General features: G+C 37.5%; 1 protein-coding gene across 1 annotated transcript; it reads right to left on the bottom strand.

Moving 5' to 3' along the window:
- Nucleotides 1-4,071: 4,071 nt before the first annotated feature.
- Nucleotides 4,072-5,342, bottom strand: LOC142168341 (uncharacterized). The gene is made up of 3 exons (XM_075229016.1): nt 5,252-5,342; nt 4,687-4,847; nt 4,072-4,602 (listed from the first exon to the last, which is right to left on the bottom strand). Exons 1-3 carry the CDS (start codon nt 5,340-5,342, stop codon nt 4,072-4,074), a joined length of 783 nt encoding a protein of 260 aa, XP_075085117.1.
- Nucleotides 5,343-14,577: the final 9,235 nt, after the last annotated feature.

Raw genomic sequence — 14,577 nt, 5'->3', positions numbered from 1 at the left:
AAACTTATGTAACTTCCGAATTTCAAAACTAATGCTGGTTCATACCAAAACAATTCCAATTGACTTCTAATTTCGTACACAAGTCATAAATGACATTACAGACCTATCCCAACTTCCTGAATCAGTATCTGACCCCAATATCCATAAAGTCAACTCTCGGTCAAACTTTCCCAAAATCTTTCATTTTCCAACATTCGCCAATTCATGCCGAAATGACCTACGAACCTCCAAATCAATATCCGGACACGCCCCTAAGACCAAAATCACCCTACGGAGGGAACCATCAAAACTCCATTTCAGAGTCATCTTCATATAAGTCAAACTTCGGTCAACTTTTACAACTAAAACCTTCAACTTACGAACTTTGTGTCCCATTTCACTCCGAAACTCACCCGAAACCAAAATCAAAGACCCCAGCAAGTGACATAACCACAATATAGTATAGATGAGGCAATAAATAGGGGATCAGGGCTAAAACACTTAAAATGACCGGTCGGGTCGTTACACAACTCGTGTTGGGTAGGGGTAGCGTACCGGGTGCAATACTTCTCTAGCTTAACTACTGGACCCTCCCCGTTCTTAAACATGAGTGACTAATAATCCTTCACCAGGAGCCCAGGCCCACTGGCTTTATCTTAGAAAATAATGTGGCGCATATTCGCGATTCCCGGGGTTATATTCAGAAGACTTAGAGGGGGTGCGTGAGAAGACGGATTATATGTACAGTTCAACAATATCAAAGCGGTAAAAAGCGGACAAGTAGCACATTAGGCCCAAATAAATTACTGTATTTACAAAAATTAATAAAGTCAAATAAAGTCAATGTACAAGCTCGAATTCTTGAAGTCCCCAGCAGAGTCGCCAAAGTTGTCACACCTTTTTTTTACCCAAAAAGATATGTATGTTATCGATTGTTGTGGGTTAAAGAATTTTTTCAATTAAAGTAACAAACTTGAGTAGGTATTATTTTATTTATAGACTCGCCACTTGGAATTGATTTTTGGATGTTCCAAGTCAATTTTTATTTGAATCCCTAGTCAATAGAAGGTTTGACTCTATTATTATTGGTCTGCGAAAATAAAGTCTGAGTAAGGAATTATGTTGACCGGGGAGAAGGTGTAAGGCATTTTCCTAATCTCGTGGTTCTAGCGCAGTCGCTTTATCAACTAAAATTGGCTTTTGGATAGACTATGCTTTATTTGATTTTCATGTTTTGCCTATGTCCGATTTTATTGTTGATGAATTTATTAATCTCAAACTAGGACGAGTATCCCCGACCCTAGCTTACACTAACCAATACGAGTATTCCCGACCTTAGTTCGTGTGTCGCACCTAAAATTGGAGCCTACTCGTAGTTAATTAGATAAACACTTTTATTTATTTAAAAGAGTTGAAAACAAGACGTGTCCTCACGAACTTGCCATTTTTATTTATGACTTTATTTCGAAGCAAGTCTTCCCGGAATCGGTTAAGTTGAAATTATTTACCTTTCTTAAAACCAATTATTATTGAGTTAATCATGATCAATGGGAGATTGGGCCATTTTTATAAATAAATAAAATATCTAATTTTATTGAAATTATTTAGTGGGCTAAATAAAAGAGTGACGTTAATATTTAAGAAATAACATCCTTCGCTTCATAACTTAACTAGACTACGACATTTTTATCCAAAAATATAGAACTAAGTAACTTTAGAGACTATGTTACGGAAATATTTTTTTTTTTTTTAAAAAGAAGAAGCATTTTTTGTAGATTGATTGATCATTCCCAACTTTTTGTAAAATATTTACATATTCAAAATGAGTAGTGTATGAGTAATTGAGTTGCCTTTGCGGTTACTACTATTACTAATTTAAAAGATGAGATTAGTGTAGAAAAATTATTTTATCTAACTTACATTGTTTAAAACTAATAAAATGAACTTGTGGCGATCGTTAAAGGAGGCAGCCTACTTTACTATTTTTTTTATTAAAAAAAAAAAAAGTTGGACCCATTCTTATTAGTTCCAATCTTTTACTAGTTATGCATAGCAACGCGACTCAACCACTTCTTCTAATTCAAGTGCAAAATTAAAACACCAACTTGAACTACGCGGGAGAAATTCGTAAGGGAAGCAGAGTTATTCTGCGGTTAATTAAGTAGCTCGTCAAATTTCTACAATAGCGAGTCTATCACTCTACGCAAGTCTAGTCTCAGGTCGTAACGTAAAATAAAGGAATTCAACAGGCAAGTATAACTCAAATAGTACAATTAAAGCATGGCGTGAACCTAAGTCTACCCGAAAATAATCAGGAATCCTAGCATACGCACGGACACTCGTCACCTCATACGTGCGCAGATCCCACAACATATAGCATATAACAAGAATAACACACAAGGGGTAATTTTCTCCTCACGGGGTTAGACAGGAGACTTACCTCGCTCTGAAGTTCCATAACTAGCTCCTACGCCTCTCTAACACCTCAAACCAATGCACATCAATCCAAAAATTGTCAAACAATTAGGAAAACGAATAAAAATATACTCCAACATCATAATTAATTAATTTATAACAATTCCCAACTCCACTCGAAAAGTCAACAAAGTCAACCCCCAAGCTCACGTGCCCGAATTCCAAAATATTTCAAAGATAAACATTATCCATGACACCACGAACTCAAATATATAGTTTATAACTAATTAAAATTCCAAAATCGCGGTCAAAAATCCAAATATATCAATTTCTAGGTTTTTCCTTAAAATTCCAAATTTTCTATATTATTTCATGTTTAATCCATATATAACTCACGTATTTAACTTGCAATAAGTGGGAATACCTTACCTCGTATTGCTTGATGAATATCTCCCCAAAATAGCTCCCGAAATTCAGCATCCAAGTGAAAATGAGAAAAATGAGAGCTAAGTCTCGATTTAAAAGCACCCTCTTCCCAACGATATTTCGCACCTGCAGAAAAATCATCACAGGTGCGGTTCCCTCTAAGACCATGAAAATCCACTTCTGCGAAACAATTACGCTCCTACGGTCCCGCTTCTGCGGAGCATTGGCCGCTCCTGCGAGCCCGCTTCTGCGACACACAACCGCACTTGCGGTCCAGTAGCAAAGGCACAGATTTCGCATATGAGGTGCCTTTTCCGCTTTTGCGGATGCGCAACTGCGTGCCAAACTCTGTACCTGCGACCCTCCCCCTAGCTAGCCCTCTTCGCTTCTACGATGACTCCCTTCGCAACTATGTGTCTGCACCTGCGACCAATCCTATCGCAGGTGCGGCGACACCAGACTTCAGAAGCAACAACATGTCCTCAAATCTAAGTTTCAATCTGTTTCAAACCCTAGGCCCTCGAGACCCCATCTAAACGTAGCAACACATCCCAAAACACGATACAGACTTAGCCAAAGCCTCGAATCACTCTAAACAACATCAAAATTACGACTCGATGATCGAAACCTTTCTTTAAACTTTTAAATATTCAAACTTCGTCGAACGCGTCCGAATTACACTTAAACATCCCGGAATGATGACAATTTTTGCATGCAAGTCAAAATTCACGATATGAACCTATTCCAAGGCTCGGAACCCCAAACTGACATCGATAACACCAAAATTCACATCAAATCAAACTTAAAAATTCTTAAACTTTTAAAATGCCAACATTCCATAATAAACGTTGAAATGCTCTCGGACCACCCGATACTCAACCCGAACATACGCCCGAGTCCAAAATTATCATACTAACCTATTGGAACCCGCAAATCCCAATTCCGAAGTCGTTTACTCAAAATTCAAACTTTGGTCAACTCTTCCAACATAAAGCTTCCGAATTAGAAATTTTCCATCCGAATCAATTCTGAACTTTCCGATATTCAATGTCGACCACACGTACAAGTCACGATACATGAAGTGAAGCTACTCAAGACTTTAAACCTCCGAACGACGCGCTAGAGCTCAAAACGACCGGTCGAGTCGTTACACCTTTCTTCTATTAAGGACCATTTTTCCAGTTTTTGCAACAATTCCCTTTCTAAAGCTGCTAGGGTGTCAGTGTACTGTTGATGCATTTTATGTTGTATTTATTTCAGATCTATCGTTGCTTGATCTATCTTCATGGTTATTCCTTTAAATTTTGCATTATTCAAGTGTCTCAATTTTGGCCTGAGTGATTTCAGCTTTTCCCAGATTCTCTTTATTCTCCCATGATTAGTCTGCATCCTCCACTTTTTTTCTATAATAGGCATGAAATTTGGATGATCAGTCCACACATTAAAGAATCTAAATAGAGCTTTGATATTATGGTCTCTGGATTGAAAGTTTAGAATCATTGGAGCATGATCAGAGAAAAATGTTTCTCCATACTCAGTCTGAACATGACTATATTGGAGCATACATTCATCGTTTCCCATGGTTCTATCCAGTCGGCTACAAATTGTATCATCTCCTGCTTGTTTGTTAGTCCAAGTATAATAGTCACCCTTGCATGGAATTTCATTTAGGAAGAGGCTATGTATACAATATGAGAAATCCTTCAGCTCTACGATAGTTACTGGTGCACCATATTGTCTATCTTGTGGATAAAGTAAGGCATTAAAATCTCCACTTAGGACCTAGAGTATTGTTGTTTGATTGGAGAGATCCTGCAGATGTGTCCATAACTCTTTCCATTTCTGAATTGTGTTATATCCATATACCACTGTCATAAAGAGAGCATCAGTGGAATGTCTTCCTGTTATGTGGCAACGGATATACTGGGCTGCTTCTTGAATCACTGTGATGGCATAATACATATTATCCCATAGAATCCAGGCCCTTCCATTTACTGCATGTCTGTAGTTGGTCACACAATTCCATCCTGGAGCAATTTTGTTGGCAATAATAGTAGCCTTATTTGCTTTGACTCTAGTTTCCACCAAACCATCTAAAGTAATTTTATTTACTTTGAGATATCTCCCCCGTTCCTTCTGTTTATATCTCTTATTTATTCCCCGCACATTCCACGCTAACCAATTCTTGCTAGAGATGTAGATCCCCAACCTATATCAATGTGTAATTGCCTCTCATTCACACAATCATCATCTTAAATCACACTAAATCCATTGTTGATAGATATTGTGACGTCCCTCATGTTATTATGTATTTGGTCAGGTGTTGTATTCGGTACCTTCTTTCCTCTATCGGTACTCCTCTGCATTTGAGTAAATTCGTGCTTATCAGTTTGTATTTGGCCTAGTGGATTTGCAGTAATCTTTGCCTGACCTTCCTGTATCATATCACCTTTTGCATGTGCTTTATGTTCTTCTGGTAAATTGTCCACATTGTCTGTTAAAATTTTGCCAGTAATCTCCATTGTTGTACAATTTTCCTTGGCCTTCTTCTCCTAATTAGTTGTTCCTCTTGCCTATTTTCTCCTTTCCGAGTTGCATTACAATCACGTCCAATCTTCATACATTTCTCATAGAAGATTGGTTTTCAATCATATAGAACAAGCTGCTGGAAGACCCTTCCTGTTGGATCCATTACCTATACTTCTTTTGGTAGAGTTTTAGTGACATTTACCTCTATAAGAATTCTTGCAAAGGAGATCCTAGTCTGTTTAACCGTACAAAAATCTGCATATAGAGGTGTCCCAATGGTATTAGCTAAACTGCTCAAATATTTTGCACCCCAACAGTTGATTGGCAATTTAGGAAATTTCACCCATATGGGAATTTCTGTTAGGAATTCTATTTTAAGGTCAAAATCAGGGGACCAAGGTTTGATTATGATCGGTCTATTGTTAATGGTATAGGGTCCTGAGTACAATATCTCATTCATATCAGCCACTAATTGAAATTTGATTATATAATACCCTTCATCATGTAGAAACACCTCCGGTTCAGCTACAATTGACCAATTTTGTGCAACATAGTTCTTCATGTAGTTATACCCTGGAGTATTTGTAATGACCCGACCGATCGTTTTGAGTATTATAGTCCCGCTCTCTTATTTACTGCTTTTTTATGCTCAATTATTGTTATGTGACTTATCGGGGTAGTTGGTTTGGTTTCGGAGATGTTTCGACATGAATTGGTACACTTAGTTTCAAGGTTGGGAGCTTAAGTTAAAAGACTTGACCGGATATTGACTCATGTGTAAATAACTTTGGAATAGAATTTTGATGGTTCTGATAGCTTCGTATGGTGATTTTGGACTTAGGAGTGTGTCCAGATATTGAATTAGAGGTTTGTAGTTGATTTTGACTTGAAATGGCGGAAGTTGAAAAATTAGAAGTTCGGAAGCTTGACCGAGAGTTGACTTTGTGGTTATTGGACTCAGATTTTGGTTCCGGAAATTGAAATAGGTCTGTTGTGTCATTTATAACTTGCGTGCAAAATTTGAAGTCAATCACAGTTGATTTGATAGGTTTCGGCATCGATTGTAGAAGTTGAAATTCATTAGTTTTCATCAGGCTTGAATTGGGGTGCAATTCGTATTTTTTATGTTGTTTAATGTAATTTGAGGCCTCGATTAAGTTTGTATCATGTTTTAGAACTTATTGGTATGCTTGGTTGAGGTCCCAGGGGGCCTCGGGTGTGATTCGAATCATGTTCGGCGCATTTTGAACCTTGGAAGAATTCTGATTTTGCTTTTGCTGAATTTCTTGTTCGCGATCGTGAGAGGATGATCGCGATTGTAAAGTGTTATTTTGGAAACTGGGATTTTGTTCTATGCGTTCGCAAGCTTGGGTCTGCGATCACATAGGGTGGTGGAGGCAGTGAACCGCGAACATGTGGGTAAGGTCGCGTTTACAAAGAGGAAAAGAGAAGGGCTAGGGGTTCAGGCGAAGTTGTTCTTCGTGATCGCATGGGGATGTTCGCGATCGTGTAGGTCTGCGAATCAGTGAACCGCATTCGCGTGAAATCAACTGCGTTCACGAAGGCCATTTTAGGAACAACTTTGTTTTGTTCTTCGTGATCGCGAGGGACTATTCGCGATCGCGAAGAGTAAATCCCTATGCAGCAGAACTTAAGTTTCAAAACGAGAGTTCGTCTCATTTCCACATTTTTTGAATTTAGAGCTCGCTGTGAGGTAATTTCTCGGGAGATTTTCAGGGAAGACATTGGGCTAAGAATTCCTAACTCGATTTTCGTTAAATTACACGAATTTATTATTGTTTTTATCATTAAATTAGTGTTTTGGGTTGAAAATTATAAAACTTTTCTAGACTTTAATTTGAGCATTTCGAGGTCGAGTTGTGATCGAAATTTGGTATGGATGGACTCGTGGTTGAATGGGCATTCGTATTGTTTAACTTTTGTCGAATCCGAGATGTGGGTCCCGCGTTGACTTTTGAGTTGACTTTTTGACTTTTGATTTAGAACTTAGCATTTTCATATGGAATTGATTCCTATAGCTTGTATTGATTGTATCGAATATATTGTGGCTAGATTTGAGGCGTTTGGAGGCTGAATCGCAAGGCAAACGCTTATTGGCGTATAAAATTTCACGGTTGGAGGTAAGTAACACTTCTAAACTTAGTGTTTAGGGTATAAATCCCTGAATTACGTGTTATATGATTAGTGTGGAGGTGAAGCACTTGCTAGGTGACATGCATGTGGGCATGCACCGTAGAATGCCCACCGTAGAAATCGTGACTTAATTAATTTCGTTGCACTGTGCAGTCAAACAATCTTGTCATTTTTCATATATTCTCCATGTGTTAGAGAAATTGAGTTGTGACTCATATTATAAATTATGATTAGGCTATATGCTGGTATTATTGGGACCCACAAAGGTCGTATTGCTGATGCATTCCTAGCTTAATTTGCAATTATATACTCAGTCACATCTATCATTTGCATATCATATCTCAGTCTCTGTTGCCATTTATTGATACATCATATCATCATGTTTGGGCTGATTTTCATGACATTGAGAGCCCGAGAAACTGTAGGGATTAGTGACTGAGTGAGGCCGATGGCTTGATTGTGAGGATATTTATGGGATCAGGTTGCACGCCGCAACATGCTTTATTGATTCATGCCATGACTGGCTTATTTTAGCGCTTGGGCAGGATCCGCCCCTCCAGAGTCTGACTTATCAACAGTGAGCACAGGTACCTACTGAGTGCGAGTGCGAGTGCCGATAGCAAGTATCGAGCGTTTGGGAAGATTGAGTGACTGTGAGGATTGAGGTTTGGGAGGACTGAATGCATTGATACTCTGAGAGTATGCATATGACTTTTCCATTGTGTTGCATTACAGTTGGCATATATAAAAGACATGTAGAGGTAGAGATGTATCATTCCTTATTTCAGTCACACTTAGCATATTTTATCTATTTGAGCTTAAACTATTGAACTTGAAAGTATGTCTACATTTCTGTACTGTTATTTCTATATTTGGACTGTAACTGTTGAGCTCGTCACTGTTTTTTCAGCCCAAAGGTTAGTCTTGTTACTTGTTTGAGTGCATTGAGTCGGTTGTACTCATACTACACTCTGTACTTCGTGTGCTAATCCATGTACTTTCGGGTGCGGCGGCTTCTAGATTTGGAGTTTTTATCTGTTGTAGACTATTAAGGTAGTTGCCTTGGCGTCCGCAGATCTTGACTCTATTTCCTTTTAGTTATTTGTACTGTTCTATATTTCTAGATAGTGTTTTATCAGTCAGACTATGTTGACATTTAGATACTCATGTACTCAGTGACACCCGGGTTTTGGGAATGTATTGTATTAAGTCGTGGTATTTTTGTATCAGTAATTATGAGATTTCACTGTTAAGCTTATTTTTACTATATTTTCAAACATGAAGAATGAGTCATTTATTGTGGTTGTCGACTTGCCTAGTATTGCGATTGACGTCATCACGACATATGAGATTTGGGTCGTGACAGTGTCTCCCACTATGTAAACAAGTAAAGCTGATTTCCACTTCAGTGTCTCATGTTCTACTTCTTCCTTATCTAATTGTGCAACTAATTTTCCATTAATTATAGTAGAGTTACATATGATAAAGCCATACCATGTTCTATTGCTCTGTTTCCTTTGAATAATCCGACCCATGACTCTTCTGGGAGTTGTTTTTCAGCTCAGTCATCCGCTGGGCATTGAGTCTTCATCACGGCATTATCATAATTCTGCTTAGTCACACTCATCTCTACAATCCCCTTTGGATGTGAGTCGCCAATTTGAGTCAGATTTTGCTTTTTCAAATCTCCTTTTGGTGCGAATTACTTCTCAAATTTAAGCTCTGGACTCCTGAGCTTGTACCTGGGTTCCCTTTCAATTGCGATTCACCACTGAGATTTAATTTCTTCGCTGCAGTCGAAGACCCGATCGATGTTGGCTGAATCAGCGTCGATTTGGGGGTAACAACACGTTGTTCATTCCCTTGTTCTAGGGTATTGGCAATAATCCTGGCACTTACAGAACTTCCTATGGTTACCAAAGGTCTTTTTGCAGGTCTTCCACGCCTAGCCATGGCTGGAAACACGAGCGACACAGGTTAGCTTAACATGCGCCAAGAGCGCTCATAGCTAGAGAGAGAAACTATTTAATTATTTAATTATAAGAAATCAAGTACAACACAATTGTGTTTATAAAGGGCAAGCAGTAAAGTTTAACATTTACCGAGAAGAAAAATCCGTCACTTTCGAACCATCACCACGTATATCTACTTTCTTTTGAAAATTATGTGTTGGGATGTGATTTATGTTTTATGATTTCATGTCTTCTGCGACTGTGTAAATTTTGTTATACTTTTACTAGTTAGGAGTAGTAGTTTTCCCCAATTCTTAATTTTGTTAATTTTACTGGTTAGTAATTTTTTCCAAATCGTTTTCAATAAAAATATAAATTATGGTAAAAGTAATAGGATCTAAATTATGGAAAAATGAAATTTTGATTTTTCCTCATATACAAAGAAACATTGTCCAATATTGGAGGAGGAAAGCCTATTTGTTGAGTATATATATAGTTCCACTTCTTCTAGCTCTTAAAGAGTTGAGAAGAAGTATGTCACGACCCAAAATCCAACTAGTCGTGATGGCACCTAACCCAACCCGCTAGGTAAGCCACTTAACCACTAATCAATTCCAATGATATTTAATAAGACAGTTAGGTGAAGAAATTACCTGAATCTGATACATTTCCCAAGGACTAGTAGTACAAATCATGAGTTTCTAAGAATAAAATTTACAAAGCTGGTATGAAGTAAATACATCATCTGTTGTCACACCCATTTTTCTACCCAAAAAGAAAGATAATGTGTATTATGGATGGTGTATCATATGGGTTGGGTTAAAGAGTTTTCCAATTAAAGTGACAAACTTGAGTAGGGATTATTTTACTTACAGAGTCGCCACTTGAAATTGAGTTTTGGGGTGTTTCAAGTCACCTTTTATTTGAATCCCTAGTCAAAGGAAGGTTTGACTCTATTATTATTGGTCTGCGAAAATAAAGTTCGGGTAAGGAATTCTGTTGACCGGGGAGAAGGTGTAAGGCATTCCCCGAGTTCCGTAGTTCTAGCACGGTCGCTTTATTGACTACAACTTGGCTTGAATTAATTTTTTGGATAAATTGTGCTTTATTTTTTTTAATTTTTTTTCATATTTTATCTATCCGCCTTTAATTATTAAAATATAGAATTATTTTTTAGACGAATCACGTAATATTTTGACATACTACCTTGAGTTAAAGGACTTAATCACATGGATAAGAAATTTACTAACTAAACTAATAATGAAACTTAACAACTAAATCAGAACAAAACAAACAGTAAGAAAACACACCTCGTTCACATAGATTTCACAAAAAGATGTATTCATAAACATAATAAAAGAACAAAATAAAATGAAAGAAGTAAATCTCAAAGTGAACCTTCTTAGAAACAGAAACTAGTTACTGTCAATCGGATCCCAATCGGAAGCCTCGAACCGGACATGACCACTCCGCCGATGGACTGAAGTGATAGAAATGGGAGGTGGTTAACGGTGTTTTGCGCTGATTTGTGGAGTTATTTTAGCTGGTTTTTGGAGTGACCTTCAGCTGATTTTGGTTAGTGGTTTAGGGACGATTTTCATGGTTTTTCAGGGGTAATTTCAGGGATGTTTTGGGGCTGATTTTCGGACTATTTTCGGACTTTTTGCAGCTGTTTTTGAGATGGTTTAAGGGCTGGTTTATGGACAGTTTTCAAGTTTTTTTTGGGCTGTTTTTAACAGCGTTTTTGGCTGCCATTTTCGAGCTGAAATTTCAGCTTTTCATGGCTGAAAACGAGCTGGAGGTGGGTGGCTTTTTCATGGCTATTTTCAGTTTTCTTTTTGGGTTGAGGAGGTCCAGATTTGTAGCTGTTTGCACCTCCTTTTTCTGCCCGTTTGGGGTGGGATTTGAGCTGGTTTTAGGGAGAAATTTTTTTAGTTGTGTTTTGGCTGATATTTTGGCCCATTTTGAGGGCTGTTTTTGCTTCCTCCTTTGAGCAGAAAATAGGGGCTGGTTTTGTGAGTGAGGGACAAAGTGTGGGGGACAAGCATGGGGGACAAGCGTGTGGGACAAGAAAAAGTGGAGTGGGGACACACTTTCAATTTCAGAGCATTGGGGAACCTTTGGCTTTTCAAACTTTGCCAAAACAATTATCCACTTGGGACCTTTTCAACTTTATTTTGCCCTTGTAGGCACTTTCAATTTGATTTCTTCCTTTCGAGAGTTTTTGATTTCAAAGCATCAGCCACAAAGTCCAGTCGGGGTTGACTTGATGCCCCTGCCGAGTCTGGGTGCCTTTTTTGCATAATAGCTTGTATCAAACGAGAGTCCTGTAAATCAGTCTTGCTATCCCTTCTTTGCCTTAGTTTCAAAACAGAGTTAGACCAAAAGGGATTCAAGGAAAAACAAACAGTAGAATGTAGAATGAATTTAGACAAGAGGTATTCTTTTCGGGGAAAGGAAAGAAGGACTTATCTGGAGTACATGCAGATTTCAATAAACATGACATACTTTTTGGACTGGATGCATGATCTGTGTAAACTGTCTGACTCTCAGAAATTCATCATAACTTTTGCCTCGAAATCGAGAAACAATGCCCAGGACTGTCAATACCAATGGCTGTGAAGATCCTCTTTTCGATCAGTAGTGCCCTTTGCGGGTTTTCACTAGCTAATCTCTCTTATTTCTCTTCTCATCATCGCCTTATAGTGCCATTTGCGGGTTTTCACTAATAAGACTCTTATTTTATTTCTCTCATTTGGTTGTATCAGATCCAAGTAACTATATCCTCCAATTCTTGAACATTCTCATTGATTGATCGGAAGGACTTGAAAAGAATTTGGGTAAAAAAGATTTGGATTGAATTACAACTTTGGAACCTTTAAAGCGAAACCATCTTCGACCATCTGTAACAACTGCCCTAGTTTTATTTTTATTTTTTTTTTATTTTTTTTGGAAATGTTGATTTTTTATTTATTTTGGTGTGACTGAACCCCAGAGAGAGGCTGCCTACGTATCCTTTCGGAATCAAGTCAAACGTAGTTCAATTCACTTTCTTTTGATTTTTTTTTTCTTTTTTTTTTTCATAAAAACTTCTAGGATCCAAAGAGGGTAATCAAAGAAAAGTAACCGGCTCAAGAGGGTTTGCAAAGGGTTGATAGAGTTTGGGTAGCGAGAATGAAAGCCTTCGTCATCCCAATCAGAGAACATTAAAGATGCGTAAAAAGGGTCAAACATAATACCTTTTGGCAGTGTCTGTATAGATAGTTGTCTCGGAGACATTTCCTTCGATATCTCCCAGATACAACACTCCCTTGTGGTAGTAATCTTGTTACAATGTATGAACCATTCGAATATGGAGCCAATTTTTCTTTGGCTTCTTCATGATGCCAGAGGATACGTCTTAGGACGAGTTGCCCCACTTCGAACTTTCCGGGCCGCACTTTCTTGTTGTAGGCACGGCCCCTTCTTTGTTGGTACAACTGCCCGTGGCAAACTGCGGCTATACATTTTTCATCAGTCATAGTCAATTGTTCCAAGCGGGTTCTTAACCCAATCTTTATCCTTAATCTCGGTTTCAACAATGATCCGAAGAGAGGGAATTTCAACTTCTTTCGATTTCATTTGGATTTGGCTTAGGCCTAGTGTTCCAATTCTTTGTTTATTTTCTCAAGAGCCTTATCTTTAACACATTCTGCTTCTTGATTCATTATTTTGAGGTCTGACGGCGTTTTAGGATCTAGGCATGAAGTCCGCAAGCATGTCATGTTATTAAAATCTGCATTAACAGAACTTCAAAAAGAGAATAAGAAAGGTGACAAGATTAAGAAAAGAGAACATTCCTAAGCAATGAAATATTAATTTCATTTAATTGATTTTTTTATTTTTTATTTTGAATTTTAAAGATAGAAAGGTTTACATCGAAAAGTAAGACAATAAAGTAAAACATCCGGATTACACCCTGAAATAATTCGGACACAGAAAAGATAGCAAGACCGGCTACCGAGACTCCCATATGACAGAGAACTTTTCAGGTTTGGCACCCGTTTTTAGGTTTCTCTTCTGTCTCGGCAATGGCTTCAATGGCCTTCAGTGCCAGATCAAATTCCTCATCTTCACAGATCATTCCGATTACTGGCCCATTGGTGTGAGTAGGTAGAGAATTGTTCATCATATTAGGAGCATCTTCATCCCTAAGCACTATTTTCTTGACCTTGATGAGGTCTTCCACTACTCTCTTAAGAATCTAACAGTCTTCTGTATCATGTCTCACTGCTCCAGAGTGGTATTCACATCTAGCATTGGCCTGATGCGAATGAGACTCAGGGTTTGACCGGTTCGGGGCTACTGGCCATAGTAGACCTAGCCTGACTAACTTTTGGAATAAGATCGAGTATGATTCACCAACAGGGGTAATCCATCTCGGGAGGCTCTCCCTCTTCTTCTTTTGTTTCCTTTTTTTTGATTTTTTTTTCATATCTTGATTTTTTTTCTCTTTTTGTTGTTTTTCGCTCTTTGTTTTTCTCTGTTATTTTTTGTCACTCTTTCTTTCTTTTTCACACAATTTTTTTTTTGTTTATGGCTATGATCGAATCCGATGGGGATTGCCTACGTATCATGACGCCGCATGAATCAGATCATTACGTAGTTCAGGAATATCGGGAACAAAGTACATACGCTAGCTCTTTTTCTTTTCTTTTTTTTCTTTTGGAATGTTTGAAAAGAAGAATTCTTAAAGGAGAAAGAAAATATTTTTTTTTTTGGATTTTGATTATTTTTGTTTTTGGATTTTTTGGGAGAAAGACTTCTAAAGAAGGAAAAAACATATTTTTGGATTTTGATTTTTTTTTTCAAATGAAAGACTTCTAAAAAGAAAGAAAATATTTTGGTTTTTTTTTCCCCGGTGAGAATCAAACCCGTGTAGTTCGGTGGACCAGAAATAAAACAGATAAACTAACTCTTTTTCATGTACAATTAATCCGACAAAATTTCCTAGCAAAGAAAATATTTTAAAATTTTTTTTTTGATTTTTTTTTTTTTGGAATTGGTGAAAGAAAAACTTCTAAAATAGAAAACAAAATATATTTTTTTGAATTTTTATTTTTATTTTTATTTTATTTTAAAA

This window comes from Nicotiana tabacum, chromosome 13 (assembly GCF_000715075.1).
Source record: "Nicotiana tabacum cultivar K326 chromosome 13, ASM71507v2, whole genome shotgun sequence".
NCBI lineage: Eukaryota > Viridiplantae > Streptophyta > Magnoliopsida > Solanales > Solanaceae > Nicotiana > Nicotiana tabacum.
The sequence above is the reverse complement of the archived record's forward strand: the minus strand, read 5'-3'. Positions and strand labels throughout refer to the sequence as shown.